This window comes from Ovis aries, chromosome 3 (assembly GCF_016772045.2).
Source record: "Ovis aries strain OAR_USU_Benz2616 breed Rambouillet chromosome 3, ARS-UI_Ramb_v3.0, whole genome shotgun sequence".
NCBI lineage: Eukaryota > Metazoa > Chordata > Mammalia > Artiodactyla > Bovidae > Ovis > Ovis aries.
This window is the reverse complement of record NC_056056.1, coordinates 209,711,914-209,737,370: the sequence shown is the minus strand read 5'-3', so window position 1 is coordinate 209,737,370 and position 25,457 is coordinate 209,711,914. Positions and strand designations below refer to the sequence as shown.

Here is a 25,457-nt window from a genome sequence, read left to right as displayed (position 1 = left end):
ATAGCTGTTTTTATTCCCCCGATTCGACCGGGGAGGAAATCTGAGGCTGAGGGAGTGAAGTGAACTGCTGGACGTCACAAAGCAGACGAGATGGCGGAAGATGGACTAGAGCCTAAGCCTTCTAACTGTCGGCTCCTGTCTTGGGGGTGACTGAATGGGTCACTGTCCCAGGGGCACGGCCACTGCTCAGCTAGGAACTCGACTCCTCCAGCAGGCACCGCGGAAAAACAGGACTTTGTAGGGAAGAAGGCGGCCGCGAGTGCGGCGAGGGTGGGGGAGGGAGCTGGAATCTAAGTCCCGCCCTCCTCGGGCATTCCGGCTCCTGCGCTCTGATTGGCCGGTCTCTGCAGCGAGCGTCGCGATTGGGTCCCTTGCGACCGTTGAGATTTGAACTCCACTTTTGTGGCTTTGCCCGCGCCGCGCGGGGCTTGGTGGCGGGTGTTTTCCTCTGCCTGGCGTGTATTGGCCGGTTTCTCTCCCCGCGGGGGTGCTGCCTCGCAGATTGGTGCATATTGTGCCCTCCGTGGATTTTTTTTGGTTTTTGGTTTTGTTTTTTTTTTTATTCCAGCCCCACGACGCGAGTTGGAGGAACGGCGGGTGAAGCTATCTTGTAAGGTGTGGTGTTCTGGGGAGCGGGGAAGAGAGGCCGGGAAAATCGCATCCGGCAATGAGATGCGGTATTAGACTGTAGGGTTAGTAGATGTGTCCTTGTGGTACAACGTGGTGCAAACAGCCATAGATCCTCAGTGGAATTTGGGCAAATCGCTTAACGTTCCTTAGTTTCAATTTCCTCATCTGTAAATGGGACCAAATTACTATGGACTCCATGCAATGGGCATTTTGGAGACTTAGACCAGGTATGACGTTCGAGTAGCCTAATGGAACCTGGCATAGAGTAAACAAATAGTAAATATTAATGTTCTGTCATTCTGGAGACAGGAAACCCATCAGCTCACACTGGTCTTAGATGAGACCTCTCTATATACTTAAGAAGTTTTCCCATAAAAACAGAAATAACAGTGCTAACTTAACGCATTGATATGCCACTTTACAGTTATTTAAATATTTTAATATCCCTTGATTCCTTTAATCCTGAGAGCAACTTTGTAGTCAGAGATCAGTAATCCTCTTTTACAGATGAAGCCCAGGGGATTAAGTAACCAAGTGTCAGAGTCACAATTAGAGTTCAGTTCAAGTCCAGGGTTAATCACATCCTTTAAGATAATGTTATTAGCTTGATGCAAAACTAAAAAGCATGTATATTCGAGGAGGAAAGTAAAAGAAGCAGATTAAAAAGATAGCCTTTAGATGTAGACCCTGACTTGTTTGCTGTTTGGCCTCCAGCCCTGTGAGCCATTGGGAGAAAGATGTCTCCCCAAGTATGGGAATTCCATCTGCCCTTATCCCCAGAGGAGTTGTTGAAAAGTGGAGGGGTGAATCAGTATGTCGTGCAAGAGGTACTGTCCATCAGACATCTTCCATCGCACCTTAAAGGTAAGACTCCATAGCTGCCACTGTGACTAGCACTTCAGAACAATCACCGGCATCTGATTCTATTGTCTGTTCCACTACGCCACTAAGCTCCATGGGGGTGAGAGACATGTCTTTTCTGTTACTTTCTGTTTTCTGTGTAGTGTTGTGTTACATGAAGGATATATTCATTAACCACTTTCTCTAAGGTACACAATAAACAGTTCTGGTGTATATGATTAGCCTTTGGGGAGAATTTAATTTTTGATGTTTACCTCTTACCATATGCCAGAATAGAGTCGTGGTGGTTTTAAGAATTATAGGAGAAGATGTCTCCTAGAATGTCTGAGACTTGACCTGACCTGTTTCAGGTAATAGTTTTTCAGAGTAGATCACATTTCCAGGAATGTGCAATGATGGAAAAAAGCATATGTGCGCAGTAGCAATACTGTACAATATATGTATAGTTCAGTTACACACTGAAACCTATAGATGACCGCAAACAGTTCCTGCAATTATCAACAAGACCCCATGCATAATGTCACTGTACTGCTTGGAAGTGTCTTGTATCAGTTAGATTGCTTTGGAGAGTTACAGAGAGTAGAGATTAAGTCTGTTATTGGCCACAGCAAGTAGGGTTCATTCATTATCAAGCAGCTCGATGATATAACTGCAGCTTGTCTCTTCTTGGCCTTTCCGTTAGTGTTACCAGATGACAGCTCCTTGCTCTGATGAGCAGAGGTAGAGAAAGGGATTTTTCTATCTTTTATAACAATTGCATTGCTTTTGGCATTTAGAACCCTAAATATAAGTTCCTTAAATAACTCATAATCAGATCATTTAATTTATTCAAGTATTTACTGGTGATAATGCTGTTTGCCAGGAAGTGTTCTCTTCAACTGGGGATACAGTAGTAAATAGACAAGATGTCAAAAGTGTTTCTCTCACGGCTTTCAACAAGTAATAAATAAATTGTAAATACCAAGGAGAAAAATTTTTAAAGATAGAAAAAGAATACAGTGTGCATTATAGATTGGCATTTTATGTTGGATGATCAGAAAAGACTTGCTGATAGGTGACATTTAAGCAGAGACCTTACAAGTGAGGACATTAACTATGCAGATTCCAAAGGAAGGGCAGTCAGGAAACGCCAGTCCGAGCCCCTGAGGTGGGAAAATGACAGTGTGGTTGGAGGGGAGTATGCTAGGAAAAAAGAGGTCAGGTGGGAAGTAATACAGATTATTCTAGAGTCTTGAACTTCAAAATGTGGTCTTCAGGAGCATTAGTATTAGTTAGGAGCTTATCATGATTTACGAGCTTATTAGAAATGCAAGATAAAAACCCATCCCCAAACTGCTGAATCAGAAAATCCATTTCTTAAGAAGATCCTCAGATGGACATTTGGTGGCTCAGACATAAAGAATCTGCCTGCAATGCAGGAGACCCAAGTTCTATCCCTGGGTCAAGAAGATTGCCCTGGAGAAAAGAATGGCTACCCATGCCAATATTCTTGCCTGGAGAATTCCATGGACAGAGGAGCATGGTAGACTGCAGTCCATAGCATCACAAAGAGTGTCTACTGTGTTGAGCAGAGACTGTAAGGGGCAAGGGAAGAAGCGGGGGCTAATTCAGAGGCTAATGAAATAATACCCGGGAGCTTGCTTGAGGTGATAGCACAGAGGTTATCATAAAACGTTAGATTCTGCATAAATTTTGAAAGTAGAGTCAACAGGATTGTTGATGGAGTGGATTAGATTTACAGGGTTAGAAAAAGCAGAACTGAGGATGATTATAAGGCTGTTTGACTTGAGCACCTAGAAGAATGGAGTTGTCATCTACTGAGATGGGGCAGTGTAGGAAAGGAAAAGGTTTAGACTGTTGGTTATATGCTTATGGAGTTCAGGGGAGAGGTGCCAACTATTGATACATATTTGGGGTTTAATATTCAACATATAGAGGGTGTTTAAAGCCATGAGATTGAGTTGAAGAAGAAAAGCAGTTTCAGACATAAGACCTAAGACAGTCCAACATTTGAAGGCTGGAAAGATAAGAAAGAACCAATAAAAGAAATTAAGGGCCCGTCACTGAGGCAGAAAGTGAGCAAAGATGCTAAGTGGAAGCTAAATTAAGAGACGTTTGAAAAGGGAAAGGAAGAGATCAGCTGCACATTTAATCCTGAACTTAGCAAAGTGGCACTTGCTGGTAACCTTGATGAACACTATTTCAGAATGGTAGGGTCAAAAGCCTGATTGGAATACATTTGTGAGAAAGCGGGATGAGAGAGGTAATTAGAGATGGTAGGTTTAGATAAGCCTTTCTGTTTGTTTGTTTGTGGGTTTTGTTTTTTTTTTTTTTTTTTTTTGCTTTAAGGAGTAGCAGAGAAATAGGGTGTAGCTAGAGGGGCGAACAGGGTCAAGGGAGGATTTAGTTTTTTGTTTTTTTTTCCCTCAAGATGAGCAATGTTACATGTGTTTATGCTGAATGTGGGGCTTCCTAGGTGGTCCTAGTGGTAAAGAACCCACCTGCCTACACAGGAGGTATAAGAGACTTGGCTTCCATCCCTGGGCCAAGGAAGATCCCCTGGAGGAGGAAATGACAACCCACTCCAATATTCTTGCCTGGGAAATCGCATGGACAGAGGAGCCCAGCAGGGTACAGTTCATGGGGTTGCAGAAAGTCGAACATGACTGAAGTGACTGAGCACGCATGCGTGCCTGCCTGCCGAATGGGAATAATCTGGGAGGGGAAAGTTGATGATGCAGGAGGGAAAGGGAGGAAGGATTGTTGGAGAAGTATCCTTTAGGGGGTCAGAGAGTCTGTGATGGGGGTAGGGGGAGGAGATGGTTTTATTAGAGCAAGGACGGTTTATCCATGGCAGTGCAGCAGAAAGTAGAGCGTATGGACCGAGATGCGGATAGTGCCTGCCGGTAAAGACAGAGTGTGGCGCAGCTGGAGGTTCTCTTCTATCTGATTCTGTTCTGTTATGGGTGGAGAAAAGGTGCGAAATAATGCCTAGACGAAAGCAGATAGGCCTGGGAACTTGTAAAAGGCTTACTAAGGGCCTACTTGAAGTCCTGAGATGAGAATAGTTGGCATGGTTGTATGTTTTTTCAAGCCACGTTTATAAGTTTTCAAAAGCAGAACAGAAATGAATATGTGATATGACCTCGACAGTCAAAATAGTATGCATAGAAGATAAACTGAAAAATTAGCCAGATGTTAACAGTGTTTGTTTCTTTCTCATTTTCACTTTACTGTATTTTCTAGATTACAGAAGGAGGTTTGTAAGAATGGGAGATGGCTTACAAGTACTGAGTTACATTGTGTGCCAAGTATTATCCTGACTGCTTCACATGGATCATCTTGCTTAATGTTTACCAAAAAATTCTGAAAAGCCCTATGAGATATGATCTGTTATTATTCCCAATTTACAAAAGAACAAACTGAGACTTGGTAAGCTAAGTAACTTAGTCTAGTAAATGTTCAAGCCGAGTATAAATGTAAGCAGTGTAACTAGACTACATCAGTGGGTGATGCTTCAGAGAAGAAAAGGGGGGTGTGAATGGAGAGAATCATTGAATGTACTAAAAAGTAGGTAACAGGTAATCTTTGAAAGAATAGCTGTTAGATTCATCAATCTCAGAAACTAGGTTTCAGGGAATTGAGAAAGATTATATAGATTTTAATGGGACATGAGAGCAAACTCAAAGGCATTGATTGTTTTTGTATTGTTTGTTTTAAAGAAGTGGGGGCCTGAGCATGTTGTCAGAAAGAGAGTGTTCCCTGGAAAGGATGAAATCAGAGGTGAGAGAAAGGAGATAAGACTTTGGCAAGGCAGTGAGAATAGCTTAGCGTTGGAACAAAATCTTTCCACTGGAGACTGAAGCAAAGTGGGAAGGTGTTGGCAGAATGATTTGTTGACTGAGAGGATTACTTTGGGTCTCATTCTTTTGGGTAAAGTAGAAAACAGTCATCTACTAAAGGAAGAGAGGCAAAGGGTCAGAAAACATATAAAGGGAAGGATATGCTGTGAGTATAGTGTAAGGAGTCAGTAGGAGTTGGGGAAATAAAATAGTTTGTTAAACATTGCAAAGTTCCAGGTCATAGTTGGACAACATAACACTAATGTGATGAATCAGGTTAGCGAGCCAGCAGTGATAATGGAGTACAGGTTCAAGCTTTACTTTCCAGGCAAACCAACTTGGTGCCGCAGAAAAGATTTTGACAGAATTGTTTCCCTCCCCAGCCACAGAAAGAGCTAGATCTACAACTTGTTTCAAAAATTAACTCCATACAGGGCTCCATACAAGGCTACCAGGTTTCCCCAGTGGCTCAGCAGTGAAGAATCCTTCTGCTAGTGCAGGAGACTCCGGTTTGATCCCTGGGTGGAGAAGATCCCCTGGAGAAGGAAATGACAACCCATTCCAGTTTTCTTGCCTGGGAAATCCCATGAACAGGAACCGTTTGTGCTACAGTCCATGGGGTTGCAAAAGAGTCAGGCACGATTGAGTGACTAAACAGCAACAACAGCACTCTCATCACACTGGACAGCAGCAGCAGCAGTTGCAGCTCCCAGACCGCCACATAATCACCAGGGTAGACAGCCTGTACTCTTAAAGCCATCCTCTACCCAGACAGCCATTCTGCCTTTCACTTTGAGGAAGTATAGCATTCAGTAAATTACAAGAAATATTCACGACTTTATTATAAAACAGGCTTTGTACTATGTGGTTTTTGCCCCCAACTGTAGGCTGTTGTAAGTGTTCTGAGCATGTTTAAGGTAGACTAGGCTAAGCTGTGGTATTCAGTAGGTTAGGTACTATTAGATTTTTTTTTTTTTTTTTAGTTTTTTAGTTTTTTATTTTTTAAATTTTAAAATCTTTAATTCTTACATGCGTTCCCAAACATGAACCCCCCTCCCACCTCCCTCCCCATAACATCTCTCTGGGTCATCCCCAAGCACCAGCCCCAAGCATGCTGCATCCTGCGTCAGACATAGACTGGCGATTCAATTCTTGCATGATAGTGTACATGTTAGAATGTCATTCTCCCAAATCATCCCACCCTCTCCCTCTCCCTCTGAGTCCAAAAGTCCGTTATAGATTTTTGATTTAACAATGTTTTCAATTTATAGCAGATTTTCCAAATGTAGCCCCATGGTAAATCAAAGCAGGTCTATGGTAGCAAATGAACCTAAGTGTATTGCAAATGTTTGACAGAACACACTAAAGGACTAGAGAACTAAGTAACTAGGAAAGCCAGCATTTTGACTGTGAGCTATATACGAAAGCTTTACACAATTAGCGCAGGTAGTTAGTAAATTTGTTTTTTAAAGGGGTATGGGTTAGCAGTTCTGAAACTGTTACATGTGTATACTAGGATTAAGCAAATACATAAATGAACTTATGTTTTTAATATACAGTAGAGTACTCTTGCCTGGAAAATCCCATGGGTGGAGGAGCCTGGTAGGCTGCAGTCCATGGGGTCGTGAAGAGTCGGACACGACTGAGCGACTTCCCTTTCACTTTTCACTTTCATGCATTGGAGAAGGAAATGGCAGCCCACTCCAGTGTTCTTGCCTGGAGAATCCCAGGGACGGGGGAGCCTGGTGGGCTGCCATCTGTGGGGTCACACAGAGTCGGACACGACTGAAGCGACTTAGCAGTAGCAGAAGTGAAAATAGATACAGAGGTATGTCCATTTATACCTACACACATGTATGTCCTGCATTTCGCAGTCTGGGTGGAAGGAGCTCCTAGTAGTCAAGTACGGGACAGTCTGAACAACAAAAGACAAGTAATAGGAATGAATTAAAACACAGAATAAACAAAACATTCAAGAGCCCATTCTCACATAAATAATTGAATACATATGTATTAAAGGGAAAGAAAAGCTCATACTCACAGTGGCATTCCCATTAGTAAATATAAAAGGAATGATAGACAAATCACCACTTAATAAAAGTAATCTTTGTGGCAGGTAAGAGTCATCCATTATTGCTTAAATTAGGGGGCAGAATGTAGTGAGAAACAGAATGTTTGCATAGTTGCAAAGTATCTCCCTACACAAGATACTTACTAGTTGCAAAAGGGAAAACAGTAACTGCAGTGGAGACACCTGGTGAACCCTACTGACTGATCAGTTAACATTGCCAGTAATAAGGCATCATGTCCTTCTGGGTATAATGGTTGAAGGACACAACCTCCCTTTCTCAGTGATCTAGCCAAAAGCACATGACCTCAACCTAATCATGACGAACTAGCAGACAAACCCAGAGTGAGGAACGTTCTATAGAATAACTGGCAAACAACACTTCAAGCGTCAAAGACAAAGATCGGGAAAGTAAGGAGGTCTGATGGCTAAATGCACTGTGGTGTTCCAGGTGGACTCCTGGCCTGGGAAAAGGATAGAATTAGAACAGCTGGCAAAACTCAAGCTCTAAGTTAGTCATTAGCATTTAGTTAATGTTCATTTTTTGGTTTAGAATAGTTCCTTATAGTAAAACAAGACCATTGTCTGGGTGAAGAATACAGGAACTCTACTGTTTTTTCTACTTTTTTTATTTCAGAATCTAAAAAGATTCTGAGTTTGTATTCATTAGTAAGTTGGACAAGTCACAAAACAACTCTGACATTTCATTTCTTCTGCCACAAAATAGACACAGTACTATTTGCTTCATCTCGCTCAGAGATGGAATAATAAAACTCAATTGTTTTGATAAAACAGGACAAAATGTCAGGTGTTATTATAATAGGTTACATTGAAATAACTGTGTCCTTTAGTGATTCTACCAAGAAAATCAGTTAACTCCATTTTTTCTTCTGTCTTGAACAGAATTAACCAGAAATGCCTCTCCCCTCTGTACTGATAAGTTTCTTTCACCTTTACAGCTTTTCAGACTGCCTTTCGAGCTCAGGGGCCCCTGGCTGTGCTAGAGCACTTTGATACCATCTACAGCATTCTGCAGTAAGTAAAGTAGTGCCTCTGGTACTTTAAAAAGAACTGGTGGCTATTTGCCCTAACTTTGCATGTTAGTCCAGAAATTCCATATTATAGTTCACTGATACTTGGTTCTGGGTGCTGATGTTTCTGCTCATGAGCATTTACCCCAGCTCGCCACTGTGATTTCACATGTTTTTATAAGCATTAGGCTCCTCAGGTTTGATCTGAACTGTTAGAATGGGCTCTGCAGTTTCCTGGCTCACCCCCGGCACTTTCTTTCCCTCATAGTCACTTTCGAAGTATAGACCCTGGCCTCAAGGAAGACACACTGGAATTCCTCATAAAAGGTGTTTATGGGAAGGGGGTAGGGGATGGAAGGTGTATGTTGCTGTTTGTTTGCTGTTTCTTGCGTTTTATCAGCCATGTGATGATATCAAGGCTGTGGTGAATCAGTTGGTTTGGCTAAGCCCGGGACCCCTGACCTACTAGGTCTGTAATCTTGGTGGGCGATACAGAGCAATGTGTGTTCACTGTAAGGGCAGACCGACAACATTCTTCCTACTTGTGGGCTGCCTCTCGTCAATGGAGGCTGTTCTTCCCGTTGCCAGAGAGAACGTGGGGTAACGAGTGAGAGAGTAGGGATAGGGCGTGCTTGGGACATCAGGGGCAGGGGTCCAGAGGACTTGGCCTGTGCTGTGGCCACTGAGAGATGAGACACAGATCTTTGGTAATCTGATGGCTGCAAGGGCTGGGGCTTTGAAGTTGGGTGGTGTGAGGAGAGCGAGTGGAACTGACCCCAGATCCTGCCCTTTGCAGTGGTGTCCCGCCACTCCCAGGAGCTCCCTGCCGTCTTGGATGATGCAGCTCTGAGTGTGTCAGACAGAAGTGCCCACCTGAACGCCCTCAAGATGAACTGCTATGCTCTGATACGCCTCTTGGAGTCCTTTGAGACCATGAGCAGCCAGACGGGTCTCATGAACCTGGAGCTAGGCGGGAAGGTAATTTGGTGTTCCTGGCTCACTTAATAAGGGGTCTGGGGAGATGGAGGAGTTGGTGGGAAAGATGGAAGTCAGTGATTCTGAGAATCCTTTCCCTTTCTGCCCTTGGTCCTTGTTTAAAGTTTATTAGAAGGTACTCAGAAGTATCACAGTGTATCTTTTGCTGAGAAGCAGCTCTTTTATATTTTGAAACTTATAATCCTTCTGTCTTACCTTCTACCTTGTCTTGATACTGGATAGCTTGGGCACTCAGACTAACAGATTGTAATCCTCTTTTCTCCCTCTTTTTTTCCCCAAATGCATCCTTTTTTAGGGTAGGAAATCCCGGGCCAAGGCAACTCATGGCTTTGACTGGGAGGAAGAGAGGCAACCAATTCTTCAGCTTTTAACACAGCTGCTCCAGTTGGACATCCGTCACTTGTGGAACCACTCAATAATCGAAGAGGAGTTTGTCAGGTGGGTGGTGATTGCGCCAGGGGATGCTGGCCGTGAGGAATGAGGGCTCTGGTGTTAGAGATGCTTTTGAAATGCTTCATTTCATGCTGCAGTTCTGTCTGTAATACATAGACATGTGCCAGTTATGTTGAATTGTTCAGAAGTAGACAACAAAGGTTAGAAATAGCTTTATTCAATCACGTAGTGGTATTTACAGAGAATCTCCTAGGTACGTGGCTGGTATCATTAAATGTATTGAAAACCAGCATTTCCGCTCTCTTAAGAGTTTGTATTTTAGAGCAGAAGACAATTTTTTAAATAAGCAAAATATATAGTATGCTTTCAGGTTTATTACTGTGGAGAAAAACAGAAGGGGTGGGAAGTGTAATGGGAAATGGCTGTAATTTGTATCAGTGGCTCTAGCAAAACTTTTTGAGGTGGTGACATTTGAGCAAAGCCTTCAAGGAGGTAATGAGAGCCATGAGGAGAACTGGAGGCAGAGCAAGGGCGGGAAATAGGTACCAAGGAGGGAATGTGCTGAGCAGGCCCAGATAACAGTGCTGGGGCCAGAGTGACAGCTGAGACAAGGTGAGGGTTGAGCTGAGGTCGGAGCAGGGGAGCCAACTGCAGGTCCCCGTAGGCCATCATGGTGACTTCCCCATCAGCGTGAGGTGGGGCCCCTCGGGGTTCCGAGCAGGGCAGTGAGGTGGTCTGGCTGCCCTATCAAGGTCACTCTGGCTATTGTGTCAAAACAGACTGACGGGAAAGGAGGAAAACGGGAGAGCAGCTAGGAGGCTGTGGCAGTGACTTGGGCAGGAGATTAGACCCAAGAGGGAGTGGAGATGGGGAGCCGTGGGTGCAGTCTGTATTTGTTCCTTAAGGAGAGTCTATAGGATGAGCTGGCAGATTAGAGGTTGGAGGGAGGGTGTGGTTGAGGATGACTCACCTGGGGTTCTGGGTTGAGCATTTGAAAAAATGGAGCTGCCGGTAACTGAGATAACAAAGCCTGTGGGAGTCTGTTTGGGGGGGAAAGTAGCAAGTTCTGCTTTGGGTGTAGAAAGTTGGAGGTGCCTGTTAAGACATCCAAGTAATGTCACTTTCGGGTGTGAAATGTACAAAGTGAAGTAGTAAGGGAGAGAGAGCTGAGCTCGACCGCACATTTGGGAATGTGATGTGTTTATATAAATGGTGTTTGTAGCCATGAGACTGAATGAGATCAGTAAATCAGTAAGCATAGCTAGAAGAGAGCAGAAATCTGAGGACTACCTCAGGGTACTCCAGCATCAGGAGAGTGATTTGAGGAGGAACCAGCTAAGAAACAGAGAGGAGCCGGGCTCTTGCCAGATGAGGCATGTTTCAAGGGAAAGGGAGTGACCAGCTGTGTCAGATGCAGCCGAAAGTTCAGCCAAGATGAGGACTGAGTTGGCCATTCAACATTGAGAAGTCATCAGTGATTTTGTCTGACTTTATCATATATTCAGCTTCTATGCAGACATCATCATAACTGTTGACCTACATGTACCTACATGTATGAGTACCTACATGGCAGTCAGCAAAGCAACTAGATGCAGAAGGCGATAGAGTATAGGGAACTAGAAGACCCTGACTGCAGCAGCAGAGATAGAATGAATGAGCAAGGGCAGTATAATTGAGTCCAGACCACTGATGTCATCATCTCAATCTTCTTTTCTCAGCTTGGTTACTGGCTGCTGCTACCGCCTCCTGGAGAACCCCACCATTAGTCACCAGAAGAACCGCCCTACCCGAGAAGCCGTAACGCACCTGCTGGGTGTAGCTTTGACACGTTACAACCACATGCTGAGTGAGTTGGCCCTTCCTTTTCCCCACCCCTTCCCGAGGCCCAGGGTCATGGCTCATGTGCAGGACTCCACAGGTGCCACTGTGAAGATTATACAGATGCTACAGCACTTTGAGCACCTGGCATCCATCCTGGTGGCGGCTGTGAGTCTTTGGGCAACTGATTACGGAATGAAGAGCATTGTAGGAGAGATCGTAAGGTGACCCTGCCTTCTCTACGTTTCTAATTCTCATTTTCCTCAGAGAGAAGAGGAATATTGGAGATAAATTCCCTGTGTAACACTGCATTCCTTCAGATGTTGTTGTTTAGCTGTTAAGTCATGTCAAGCTCCTTGCGACCCTATGGATTGTAGCCAGCCAGGCTCATCTGTCCACAGGATGTCCCTGGCAAGAATACTGGAGTGGGTTGCCATTTCCTACTCTAGGGGTTCTTCCCAGCCCAGGAATTTAACTTCTGCATTGGCAGGCAGATTCTGAAAGGTTGCTGCTGCAAGCTGTATGTTGGACCAGAATTCGTGACCTCTGGAGGCTTGACTACTTGGAGCTTTTTGTGTAGCAAAGTTTTATTAAAGTATAATAGAGAAAGAGAAAACTTCTGACATAGACATCAAAAGAGGACAGAAATAGTGCCCTGTTGCTGGTTTTTAGCAAGGCATTTTGTGTCTGTTAGCAAGCTGCTAATCAGATAAGAGAGACTCCTCAAGGCTGAGGTAGTTTCACCAGGCCCCTCTCCCACAATATGCATTTTTGAGATAGGGCGGCACAAAGTGTGTCATCCCCAGCCATAAAACAATTGACATGAATACTGGTTTGTTGAGCCATTATCAGCCCAAGGTTTGAGAAGAGAAAAAAAAGGTTAGTCTTAGGCGGAACTATTTTGAAGAAAGGCAGATTCCAAAGCAAATACATCATTTCATTAACATGGCTTAAGAAGAATATTTCCATAAGAAAAATTGGTTAGCTCAAGGCAGAACCAGGTGTTGTTAGAAGCCTCTTTTAATTTTGTTGTAGAGAAGGGGAAAAAAGTCTGCCGCTGGCAGTTTATTTCCTCCTGCTGCTTGGGGACTTCTGGCCTTCCTCTGTTACCCTCTCAATTCTTTACATCTGACCCACCAGGGAAGCCCCCTTCAGATGTTAGATGCCAGCTTAATTCTTGCCAGGACCTAAGTGATTAGGTTACGCTGCTCTGGCTGTGTTTATTCCCCTGTGTAGAGAGATTGGACAGAAGTGTCCCCAGGAGCTGAGTCGGGACCCTACCGGGGCAAAGGGTTTTGCGGCCTTCCTGACAGAACTAGCAGAGCGCATCCCAGCCATCCTGATGTCCAGCATGTGCATTCTGCTAGACCATTTGGATGGAGAGGTAGGTGGTCCCTTGGTCAGTGTGGGTTGTGAGTCCATTGTTGAAAGGCTCTTTCTTAACATGAAGGTAGTAACTTTCACATGAAGTCAAATTGTCTTGGCTTATCACTGTGGCAGTTCCTTCCTGTAGAGAAGCAGATGAAGTTTATTGAATTAAAGGGCCATGTCAGTATCACACTGGTTTCATCCCAAACTGGTAGAGAGATGACAGTTCCATAGCTTAAGTCAGCGAGAGACTCAGCTGTGGTTCTGGGTCCACCCATTCTGCAGGATGAAGCCCGTTCCTGCCACCTGGCTCTCAGATGCTCCCATATCACCTCTCTCAGTTCTCTTATCCTCAGTGTTGACCTGGCTCCTTCCCAAACCTGGTATTAGCTCTCCTCAGTGAATGTTAAGAACCACGATAATCTGCTCATTTACCTAATGTATTGATACCATGACTTTAGATTGCAAGATCCCATTCTCTGGCTCTTGGCGTTGCAAAAACCCTAAACTGTTCTCCCATCAGATTCTGCAGTGCACATGGTCAGGCCTAGGGCTGATTGCTATTTCTCTGTCAGTGAATTGTGGGAAGGGGATTGTGAGGGAAGACAGTGTTATTAGTAAGGATCAAAGGCTTTGAGGCCTCAGAAGCAAGGTGGTAATTAATGCTTCTGAAACATGTATTGGTGGGTGGATGTGATTTCACATTCAGCTGCCACCATGGCTATCTCCTTGCATGGAGGGGATAGGAAGGGGTACTGCTCTGGGCTCTTATTTGTTTCGTCCCTAAATTCTCTTCTGAGCAGTCAAGGCCCTTTTGGCATTCAGCTTTTTCCAGTGACCTCAGGATGAATGCCAAGCTTCCAGTGCAGGGGGGTGCGGGTTCTATCCCTGGTCAGGGAACTGAGGTCCCGATGCTGAGCAGCATAGGAGTTTAGGGCAAGGACAGTCGGTGTGGGGTGCAGAGCCCCCACCAGCCTCGCTCTCCCTCAGAATTACGTGATGCGCAATGCTGTGCTGGCGGCCATGGCGGAGATGGTGCTGCAGGTCCTGAGCGGGGATCAGCTGGAGGTGGTGTCCCGGGACACCCGGGACCAGTTCCTGGACACCTTGCAGGCCCATTGCCACGACGTCAACTCCTTTGTGCGCAGCCGCGTTTTGCAGCTCTTCACCCGAATTGTCCAGCAGAAGGTGAGTGGCCGTTGACGTGACAGAGATCCACAGAACCCCTCTATGCAGGCCGAAGCAAAAAGGAAAGTAGCTGTGTCAAAGAAGAGTCTACAATTCAGGATTTCACTGCCAGTAGTAAAGGTCCTCCTCTGTCAGGAACAAGGATTCTGGCTCCATTCAAAGAACTACACTGCCTTAATACAGTATTCCCGAACTGTTCACATCCCGTAGAAAAGTTTCCTCAGATGAATGGCTTGCACATGTAGAGTGCACTTCACCATCATCTTGACGTTATGGCCAGTGTGGGCTGGGAGCTGATCCTCTCCTCCTGCTCCTGACAGGCTCTGCCCCTGACGCGTTTCCAGGCAGTGGTGGCCTTAGCTGTGGGGCGTCTGGCAGACAAGTCGGTGCTGGTCTGTAAAAGCGCCATCCAACTGCTTGCCAGCTTTCTTGCCAATAATCCCTTTTCCTGCAAGGTACGTAGCCCTTGGTCCACCCAGAAGAGGGATTAAATGGAAACAGGTGAAATTCCATGAGTCGATGGCCCTGATATTCATTGTTTCTTGGTAGCTTAGTGACACTGACCTTGCTGGACCACTGCAGAAGGAGACCCAGAAATTACAAGAGATGAGGGCCCAGAGGCGAGCCACAGCGCCTTGTGAGTAGGGTCTGTGGGGGAGCTTTCAACCTTGACACCCTTTTCCCCGCAGCGGGGAGCTCAAGGCAAGAGTCTAAGTGAAACCTTCTCGTTCAGCCGCAGAGCTAGACCCCGCTGAGGAGTGGGAGGCCATGCTGCCAGAGTTGAAAGCTACCCTGCAGCAGCTGCTGACGCTTCCCCAGGAAGGAGAGGGGATGTCTGAGGGCGTTGCTGAGACAGAGACCCCCGAGGAGGTGGAAGGACGCATCCGTCAGTTGCTAGCCAAAGCTAGTTACAAGTATGGGAAAGAATGCAGTATTCTCTCGTGACCTATTAGGTGTAGAGTTTACCTTTGGGAAACTATATACATGTTTTTAATTGAAATATAGTTGATTGGCAGTGTTGCACTAATTTCTGCTGTGCAGCAGAGGAACACATGTATACATTCTTTAATGATACATTTTTTTTTAATGAAAAATCTCTTCCGAGCCTGCTCTCTAGCCATGTAGTTCCCTTCCCATGGGAGCAGCAACAGTAGTGGTTAAGTGCCTCCTTCTAGAGATAATATTTAGTCACACAGTCAAACTTACCTTCATCACCACCGCCTCCCCCCCCCCCCCCCCCCGCCCCGACCCCTTTTTACATAAGTGGCAGAGTTCTCCACTGGAAGGTCTGGGTTCTCGGTGCATTCATGAGCTAGGCCTCTGACACAGGCCGCGGTGCCACTCTCAAGGAGGCAGGATGGGTGATAGGCCGTGTTCTGTCAGGCAGGCCATCATCCTCACTCAAGAAGCCATAGGCCACTTTCGGGAGTCTGAACCCTTCTGTCATGTGGACCCGGAAGACTCAGAGGAGACCAGGTTCCTCAGCCTCTTAGGAGCCATCTTCAAAGGTAAATTCCTTTTCCTTCTTCAGTCAGCAAACAAGACACTTCAGCTAGTATTCATGGCCCATTGACTTTATGTCAGACACGGACGTGACTCATAGCCTGGCACTGAAAGAGGCCGGGGGGGGGGGGGTGGTCTGCAGTGTGTCTGCTTGGGAATGGAAGCAACCCCCAGGCCTGAGATCCATAGTCACAGGGAGTAGAAGGGTATTTCAAGCCATAGACGACTCAAGAAATCTTTTCTGGGAAATGAACCAAGATATTTTAGACTGAATTCTAAATTTATACTTTCCTATTGGGAGTTCCCTGGCAATCCAGTGGTCAGGACTCCACATTTCCATTGCAGGGGGCATGGGTTTGATCCCTGGTTAGGGAACTAAGATCCTGCAAGCCACATAGCATAACAAAACAAAACTTTCCTATGGTAGAAACACATACTCGTGGATGTTTAAAACTGTTGGGTTTCCCTTGAACAAAAACCCTTGAACAAAAACTATCCTGTAATTCCCTAATTCTAGGCCCAGCAGCTCCCACCCAGGAGGAGAATCCCCAGGCGGCTGCAGGGAACTTGGGCCCAGGAGAGACTGGCTGTAAGGACAAGCCCAGTGGGTCAGAGCCTGAGGAACGCAGCGATGAGCTGGTGAAGCAGGAGTTGCTGGTGCAGTACCTGCAGGATGCCCACAGCTTCTCCCTGCAGATCACCAAGGCCATTGGCATCATCAGCAAGATGATGTATGAACACACAACTACAGGTGTGCCAGCATCCCCGCCACAGAGGCCAGGGCTGGAAGGACCCGTCTTGTCCGTATTTGATTGATGTCCGTCTGCTCTTTTGAAGGGCCCAGATTCTCTACTTCCATTTGCCTGCTGTAGCCCTGTTGAGTGTGCATATAGCATTTGACAGGGCACTGGAGGGAGGTGGGGTCCTCAGGAGAAATGGGGAGGGTGTCTCCTCTCATGTTGCTACATTAAGAGAGATTCTGTTTTTAAGTGTTGGGGCGTTTTGCCGCGCTGATAGGTGACATTTGTGTCTGTCCTCTCAGTGGTGCAGGAGGTGATTGAATTCTTTGTGATGGTGTTCCAATTTGGGGTACCCCAGGCCCTGTTTGGGGTGCGCCGCATGCTGCCTCTCATCTGGTCAAAGGAGCCTGGCGTCCGGGATGCTGTGCTTAATGCCTACCGCCAACTTTATCTCAAACCCAAGGGGGACTCCGCCAGGTACACGGGCTGCATTGGCCTTTGCGAACTACCCTGAAGTCAGCCTCTCCCAGGAGGTGTCTAGTCTCCTGAGGGGAGGCCAGGGAGTGGGCTCCTCCTAGGGGACTTCTAGACCCAGAGGCAGTAGGTCTGTGATGGACTGGGGGAGTGAGACCCAACCTAAGCAGTTATTTGGTTTATTTTTGTTTCTTTTTATTGAAATATAATACAACATTATATATATAAGTTACAAGTGTACATTGTAGTGATTCGCAGTCCTTAAAGGTTATATTGTTTTAGTTATAAACTATTCCCCATGTTGCACAGTGCATCCTTGTAGCTTATTTTATCCAGGATAGTTTGTCCTCTTAGTCCCCTACCCCGTATATTGCCACTCCCCCACCCTCTCCCTACTGGTGACTACTAGTTTGTTCTCTTTGTGTATTTGAAACAGTTGTTTATTGTTTGACGCTGGCGGGATTGCCTAATAACCTATTTGCCAGGTTCAGCTTCTCTGTCTTTTAACGACCCCTGATCTCTGCTGTTCCCACAGAGCCAAGGCCCAGACTTTGATTCACAGTCTCTCTCTGCTGCTAGTGGACGCCTCAGTTGGAACCATTCAGTGTCTTGAGGAAATCGTAAATATGCTCACTTCCACTTACTCATTCGGCAAATATTAGTGAGATTATGGTATACTCAGCCCCTCAAAGAAATATAGGATTACTTGCTTTCAACTCTAGTTGGGAGCCAAAAAACATAAAACATTTTAGAGCAATGCAGCAGATAGTTAAGTGGTATAGGTAACAGTTATTGTAGCAATAGTAATATAACACATTATGCCAGGCACTAATTTAATCACTCTGCTCATATTAACAGGTTTCATCCTCACAATTGCTCTAGGAGGCAGTATTATTATCTACATTTCCCAATAAGAAACTTGAGGTAGAGAGAGCTTGAAGAACTAGGCTAACTTCAGCCAGTTAGTGACAAAGTTTAAGATTCAATCTCAGGCGTCAGAGTTCCAGGAAACATACTCCTGCCTGGTACGTTATGTTGACGAATAGAGAAGAGAGCAGTGTCAGGTCGAAGAGTCGAGGGCAGAACTTCCTGAAGGTGGCAGGACTTGATTTGGATCTTGATGCATCAGATTTAGAGAATTCGAGAAAGGAGGGGAAACATTTCAGACAGAGCCGAGCAAGAGCACTGCCTGTGTTGTAGAAGGAAGACCATTGCGTTCTGGCTCAAGATTGTTACCTGGAAAAGATAGTGAAGCTGGAAACGGGTTGGAGCTGAACTGGGAAGATCCGTGGGATCTAGGACTTGAACCTTATTGGCCAGGGGCCCCAGCATTTCAGTGCCACAGAGCTACTTTGAAGGGTTTGGGTGGTGGGGCTTAAGGCAGAGATGGTGCTGACCACGAGCCTCCACTGGGAGGAGCAGCACCACCAGCCACATTTTCTCCTCACTGCGGAAAAGAAAAGCCTGCTGGAGGCTCCTGGCGTGAGATCACGCAGGGCAGCAACTGGCCAGGAGCCCATACCGCAGGCCGCAGAGAGCTGTTTCTATCAGTACTTGGTGAGCAATGCTGTGGCCTGATGAAGCAGACGTCTGGGAGAGCACAGCACACAGGCTGGTGGGAGCCAAAGCCGGGAATGTTCCTGGAGGCTGATGCGGGTGTGCAGTGACAGGGATCTGGACTTCTGGGGTGAGAGGAACATCTATAGGGTGGCATTTCATGGAAGACAAATTTTAAAGAGGAGAAAAGGTGGAATGAGTGACCGACACATTAAAAATTAGGTGACAGAGGTTTGAAGACCGTTGGTGGTGGTGTCACTGGCAAAATGAAAAGGCAAAGATGATGGCATCCATTTGGGACACATTGAGTTGACAGTAGCAGTGAGAAAACCTACTAGAAATCTCCACAAAGTGTTGTCTAGGCTATAGATGTGCACAAACTCAGCAAGGTCAGTTTCAGCACGTCATCTAAAGAAACGTTGGCAGGCAGGAGAATAGAAAGTAGCAGAGGTGGGGGTATCTCCCAGACCCCAGCTTTACATCTTCAGCTGCCTCCTTCCTCTCCACTTCGGGTTTTCAGTGTTCTCTTCAGAGGAGGTAGGCCAGGTGTCAGGGGAATTGTTACTTTGGGGCCTGAGCCCTTTTTCTTTTCTCTCCAGATCTGTGAGTTTGTGCAGAAGGATGAATTGAGCCCAGCAGTGACCCAGGTGCTGTGGGAGCAGGCAACGGAGAAGGCGCCCTGCTCCCCTCTGGAGCGCTGCTGCTCCGTCATGCTTCTTGGGATGATGGCACGGTGAGGCTCGCATCAGACAGGCCAAGGGGTGAGCGAGAAGAGAAAGGTTCCCTGAGGACCGTTATTACTGCTCCAGTGAGAGCACTCGGGCCTGGCTGAGCTCTGCATGTGCGTCGCCGCCTAAATGGAGAACAAGTGACGGTGCAGTTCCAACCCGCCCAGCAGGGGGTCAGTGGCGCGTGAGGGATGCTGAGGGCCGGCCCCACACGCAGTGCTCCAGGGCTCACGAAGCCCTGAGTAGGGAGCTGGCTCCTATGCTCCTTGGTGGTGGTCCCCACACAGAGGTGTCTGAGTGGCTTTAACTCTACGGCTTCTTCTCCTAGAGGAAAGCCAGAGATTGTGGGAAGCAACTTGGACACCCTGGTGAATATAGGTCTGGACGAGAAGCTCCCACCGGACTACAGGTTGGCCCAGCAAGTGTGCCACGCCATCGCCAACATCTCGGACAGGAGGAAGGCACGTGGGGTGGTAACGTCCAAACTAGGGAGAGTGGGTGTCCCCTTGTCCACCCTCGACACTCACCCGCGTCGTTGCCCTCAGCAGCCTTCTGTGGGCGAACGTCACCCTCCCTTCCGGCTGCCCCAGGAGCACCGCCTATTTGAGCGACTGCGGGAGATGGTCACGAAAGGTGAGCTGCCGTGCAGAGCCTGGGGCAGAAGGGCCTCTCTGTCTGTGGTGGCAGCTTCCCCCTCTTCCTGCGCAGGCAGCGTCCACCCAGACCCGCTCTGGGTCCCGTTCAAGGAGGCAGCCGTGGGCCTCATCTACCAGCTGGCTGAGGGCCCCGAGGTGATCTGCGCCCGGATACTGCAGGACTGCGCGAAGCAGGCCCTAGAGAAGTTGGAGAAGAGTGACCACCAGGAGGCCCTGCGTAAGTGGGCAAGAGGGGCGGTGGGCCCATGGCAGCGGCCCCTGACACCACCACCTCCTGCAGCCACGCTGACCCCCTCAGCCCTCCCTGTCCCTTTCTGTCATGCAGGCTGCACAGTCACTGCTACCATGCCCTCCACCCTCATGTCTTGCTTCTTTTTTTCTGTTTTAAAATAATTTTATTTCTTTTTGGCTGTGCCCAGTCTTAACTGCGCGGGCTTTTCTCTAGTTGCAGTGAGTGAGGATGACTCTGTAGTTGTGGCGCATGTGCTTCTCCTGGTAGTGGCGTCTCTTAGTGTGGAGTGTGGGCTCTAGGGCACAAGGCCTTCAGTGGCTGTGGCTGCCAGGCTCTAGAGCACAGGCTCAGTAGCTGTGCGACCTGGGCCCAGTTGTTTCAAGGCATGTGGGATCTTCCTGGACCAGGGATGGAAACCCGCGTCTGCTGCATTGGCAGGTGGATTGTTTACCGTTCTCCACCAGGGAAGCCCTCCTGCTGCTTGCCTGGGTATAGAGCATGTGAGCCAGGGGACCGTCAGTGAAAACAGTGCGGGGGCCTGTGAGACTTGATGGCCTTTCTCCCCCTGCTTTCCTGCCCCTGTCCTGTAGAGGAGACGCCCGTGCTCCCCACCTTCCTGTTGATGAACCTGCTGTCCCTGGCCGGGGACGTGGCTCTGCAGCAGCTGGTGCACCTGGAGCAGGCCGTGAGCGGAGAGCTCTGTCGGCGCCGGGTCCTGCGGGAGGAGCAGGAGCACAAGCGGAAGGAGCCCAAGGAGAAGGTGAGTGGCGCGCCTGCGCTTTGGGGTTCCTGCCCCAAGTGTCGCCCAGACTTGCTTCTGGCCCTTGGTCCTTTATGTTTCCTTCTGGGGAGCTCTGCTTCTCTCCTGTTCATTGAGCTCATGGAGGCTCTGCCTCCTTGCTCCTGATACCCTGGAAACGATTAGTGAGAACATAAATGGATCACCCAGGAAGTGTTTTAGGTAAATCCAGAGCATCGAGGTAGGGGCCTCAGCATAAAATCCAGGCTGTGCCCGAGGCAGTGTTTGCTAGAACCTGCACACTCCCACCGCCTTGCTGGCAGCCTTGGAGACTGGGCCTGGCCCCTGATGGGACCTTGTGTTCTCTCCACTAGAGGCAGTAATGTCTGGCAGACAAATGAGATACAGCTCGGCAGCAGTGGGGTAAAATCCGACCTTCTCTGTGACCTTGAGCTGTTGTCTGGCAGGTTCCATCAGTTTATTTTGTCCAGGAAGTTATATGCTGCTGTGAGAATGAATCGGAAGAGATGCGGGATGCTCTGGCCACTTTAGACACGAATGGAGGGGATCTAGTACTTTTCCTATTTAATTCACAAGTCCTTCCTCTTCAGATACATGTGACAAGCCTGTGAACAGCTTTGCAGAATTTGCCCTTCCCCAGATCCATTCATGCGAAATGAAGGGTAGGCTGGAATCAAAACTGTCTGCTCACCCATGATCCCTGGCTGCTTTCCCATCAGAATTCAAAGTCTGAATCCACCTTGGAGGAGGAGATGGGGCTGGGCGGGGCCACAGCTGATGACACCGAGGCAGAACTCATCCGTGGCATCTGTGAGCTGGAGCTGCTGGAAGGTGAGAAGGGCTGCTGGGTGAGCCTTCCCCAGCTGGGTAGCCCGTCCCACACCTTGACTTGTTCCTTCACCAGGCAAACAGACACTGGCTGCCTTTGTTCCACTTCTGCTTAAAGTCTGCAACAACCCTGGTCTCTATAGCAACCCAGAGCTCTCCACAGCTGCTTCACTCGCCCTGGGCAAGTTCTGCATGATCAGGTGGGCCCCAGGGTGGAGACTGCCTTCCCAAGGAGGGTCGGGGCTGGTGCGGTTTCCCCTGACGATCCTCTCTTTGCCTCTAGTGCCACTTTCTGTGACTCCCAGCTCCGTCTTCTGTTCACCATGTTAGAAAAGTCCTCGCTCCCCATCGTTCGCTCTAACCTCATGATTGCTACTGGGGATCTGGCCATCCGTTTCCCCAACCTGGTGGACCCCTGGACACCCCATCTGTATGCTCGGTGAGACCCCTCCCAGCGCTGTCTCGGTCCCCACCAGCCCTGGAGGCCGTGGGGAAGTCAGTGTGGGAATCCCCAGAACTGTGTCCCCTCAGTCTTTAGGGCTCCCTCCCACCTCTGGGCATGCCCTGGCTGGGTGTGACCCAAAGGAATTGATGCCTCTCGTCTAAAGCCTTGGCACCAGGCTTGGCCTCTTTCTCCAAACTCGGCTCTAGACAGCCTCTACCGGTACAGTCAGAAGAGGCCGCGGCTCCCTACTGAGGGCCCCCTGCCACCATCAGGTGCGCCCACAGTCCCGGTCCTAATGCCGTGAGATTTCATCCCTAGCCTCCGGGACCCCTCTCAGCACGTGCGGAAAACAGCCGCGCTGGTGATGACCCACCTGATCCTGAAGGACATGGTGAAGGTGAAGGGGCAGGTGAGCGAGATGGCTGTGCTGCTCATTGACCCTGCCCCTCAGATCGCTGCTCTGGCCAAGAACTTCTTCAACGAGCTCTCCAACAAGGTGAGTAGGATGGCTTAGGACTTGCTGCCGAGGGACCGGGCAGTCGTGTGCTGGTCTCTGTGACCTGACTCTCTCTCTTACAGGCGAATGCCATCTATAACCTCCTTCCAGATATCATCAGCCGCCTGTCAGCCCCCGAGGGAGGCGTGGAGGAAGAGCCTTTCCACACCATCATGAAGTAGAGTCCCTGGGCCTTGGGGCATTTGTTCTGTCGTAGAGCAGGCTCAGGAATCACACAGACCTGTTCGTGATATCCAGTCTGGTGCTCTGAGCCGTGTGGACTTCAGCACCAACCCATCTCTGTAGTGTTCCTCCTGTGTAAAATGAGGCCCCCAAATACTTGTTCCTCCGTTCTTGAGAAGATTTAGTAAAATAAAAGTCCTAACACATGCTTACATGCTAAGCATGTAAATAGGACTCTTTGGATGGCAGCTGCTTTTGTTCTAAGTTTCCAGTCACACTGTAAATTCCTCAGGAGGGTGGGGTGGACCCTTCCCTGAGGTGAGGGAGCGGGCAGGAGGGACAGGCCAGGGCAGAGGAGAGTCTGCCCCTGAGGCAGGAGGGCGACAGAAGGCAGGTGCCGGGGAGGGCCTGGGCAGGTGTCAGTGGTGGGCTCGGGCCTGCCCCCAAGGTGGTCCATCCGAATCCTGTCTCTGTCTGCAGGCAATTGCTCTCCTACATCACGAAGGACAAGCAGACTGAGAGCCTGGTGGAGAAGCTATGTCAGCGCTTCCGCACGGCCCAGTATGCTGCCTTCCTGGAGGGTTCGTGGGGCTGGAGGAGACCCTTCCCTTGGGGGTCCCGCTGAGCCTCACCACACCTTCCCTGCCCGCAGGACTGAGCGGCAGTACCGGGACCTGGCCTACTGCGTGTCTCAGCTGCCCCTCACAGAGCGGGGTCTCCGAAAGATGCTCGACAATTTCGACTGCTTTGGCGATAAGCTTTCTGACGAGTCCATCTTCAGCGCCTTTTTGTCCATCGTGGGCAAGTTGCGGCGTGGGGCCAAGCCTGAGGGCAAGGTGCGCGGGGCCTGCAGCTTTCAGGCCGCAGCTCCCACAGGTGTTCTGAGGCTCCAGGTTTCTGACTTAGTCCCCAGCTGACTGCAGCCAAGTAACCGGGTGACCTGAGACCAGGTCTTTCTGTCTCCAATTGTTTCTTTTTTTCTTCGCTTCAGGAGACTTTCTTAAGGGCCATTTCAGGTTCAAAGCAAAATTATAGTATTCCTCGCACCCCCAGTTACCCATGTCCCCTGCCACAGGCGCGCAGGGCATCTGTGAACCTGCCTTGACACATCCCCGTTGCCCAGAGAGCGTGATTTCCAGGAGGGTTCACTCCTGGTGATGTGTGTGCTTCACAGCCGACGCCCCGCCCTGAGCGTCCTCTGCTCCCTGCTCACCCCTCCCCGCCAGCCCTGCCACCACTGACCCTTTTACTGTCACGGCAGCTTCGCCTTGCACAGGATGTCATGTTGTTGGAACCACAGAGCGTGTGCTCTTCTCATTTGGGTTCTTCGCTTTAGTGATCCACATTTAAGATCCCTCCATCTCTATTCATGGACTTATTTCTTTTTAGTCACAGAAATAACAAATTCCAGGCCTGTTTCTAATCTGTTCTTCCCTCCAGGCTGTAATAGATGAATTTGAGCAGAAGCTTCGGGCCTGTCACACCAGAGGTTTGGATGCAGTAGAGGAACTTGAGGTTGGCCAAGGCAGTAGCCAAAGAGCCCCGTCAGCCAGAAAACAGCCAGCTGGTATGTGGGGCCGCCCTTTGGGAGAGTCTGGGCGGGGCCCTCCTCTCAGATAGAGGTTCCTTTTTTCTTCTGGACTCACACCTCTGCCTCTGGTAGCCACTCGGCACCGGCCTGTGGCTTCTACAGCCTCAGACAACTTTGTCACGCCGAAGCCCCGCCGTACCACCTACCAGCATCCAAACACCCAGCAGCGAGCTTCAAGAAAGAAACTCAGGATTGTCTTCTCGAGTGATGAATCCAGCGACGAAGGTGCGGTGCTCCCAGACCCAGCCCAGCAGGAGTGGGGTGGGGGCCAGTGGGGGTGCCAGGGGTGGGGGGCTTTTGACGAGGTCCTGCTGTGTGGGCCCCACCCCCAGGTCATCTTCCTGTGCAGTGTGGTCTAGGACTGTCCCATTTGTTCTCTGAGACCTATTTCGCACCATCTTTGTGACTCAGCTTTTTCTTATTCCCCCAATTCTTTGTACAGAACTGTCAGCAGAGATGACAGAAGATGAGACACCCAAGAAAACCACCCCCATCCGCCGGGCATCTGCTCACAGGCACAGGTCCTAGGGGCAGCCTTGCCTATCCCAACCCTGCTGTGCAAGTGTCTTATAAAGAATGACCCTGAATTCATTCCCTTTGTAAAATACTTGTTTGCCTGTCTCCTTGGTTTTTTAATGCATAAGTGGTCATTATAACGTAAGGCTTTGCTCTTAAACTAGGCCAACTGAACTGAGTTGAGCTGCTTTCCTTGGAATGTATATATATATGTGTGTTTGTTAGTTTTCTTGTTTTCTAATGAATAAATATTTTTATATAGTTTTAGAGGTTTTTCCTAAGCTTGTCTTTGTCTCATCTTTCTCGCTAGCCCGGAGGCAGGCAGCAGCAGAGGGTTGCTAGTCCGGAGGGAGGCGCTGAGCCCAGGGGTCTGATGTGTGTCCAGCCCCTCAGTGCCTCATCTCTCCCCAGCCTCCCCCCTGCACGTGGCAGGATGCTCTGCTTTGTAGAATTAGGCAGCGCCTAGACTCCAGAGCCACACTTCTCAATCTGGGGGCCATTTTACCCTCTGGGAGACATTTGGCAACCTCTAGAGACTATTTCTTCGTCACAA

At 48.5% G+C, this 25,457-nt stretch overlaps 1 protein-coding gene and 1 non-coding gene across 8 annotated transcripts; both read left to right on the top strand.

Moving 5' to 3' along the window:
• Positions 1-396: 396 nt before the first annotated feature.
• On the top strand, positions 397-25,171 carry NCAPD2 (non-SMC condensin I complex subunit D2). Of its 7 annotated transcripts, none has more exons than XM_060414237.1 (32): positions 397-610; positions 1,345-1,494; positions 8,361-8,436; positions 8,701-8,759; positions 9,229-9,410; positions 9,724-9,866; positions 11,540-11,667; positions 11,740-11,863; positions 12,876-13,023; positions 13,998-14,195; positions 14,516-14,650; positions 14,745-14,832; positions 14,929-15,109; positions 15,579-15,703; positions 16,216-16,449; positions 16,741-16,915; positions 17,448-17,532; positions 19,069-19,202; positions 19,526-19,658; positions 19,746-19,830; positions 19,906-20,070; positions 20,676-20,845; positions 21,565-21,676; positions 21,750-21,873; positions 21,957-22,112; positions 22,437-22,614; positions 22,698-22,792; positions 23,278-23,358; positions 23,450-23,633; positions 24,238-24,364; positions 24,461-24,613; positions 24,831-25,171. In XM_060414237.1, exons 2-32 carry the CDS (start codon positions 1,368-1,370, stop codon positions 24,914-24,916), a joined length of 4,191 nt encoding a protein of 1,396 aa, XP_060270220.1. In that variant the 5' UTR covers positions 397-610; positions 1,345-1,367; the 3' UTR covers positions 24,917-25,171. The 7 variants fall into 7 exon arrangements, with proteins under 7 accessions (XP_060270220.1, XP_042104166.1, XP_060270222.1 ...); XM_042248232.2 differs by having other exon boundaries at positions 19,743-19,830; XM_060414239.1 differs by having other exon boundaries at positions 1,345-4,923; positions 19,743-19,830.
• Positions 8,832-9,153, top strand: LOC114114280 (small nucleolar RNA U85). Its single transcript, XR_003589108.1, has one exon. It is a non-coding gene; the product is annotated as a small nucleolar RNA U85 (small nucleolar RNA).
• Positions 25,172-25,457: the final 286 nt, after the last annotated feature.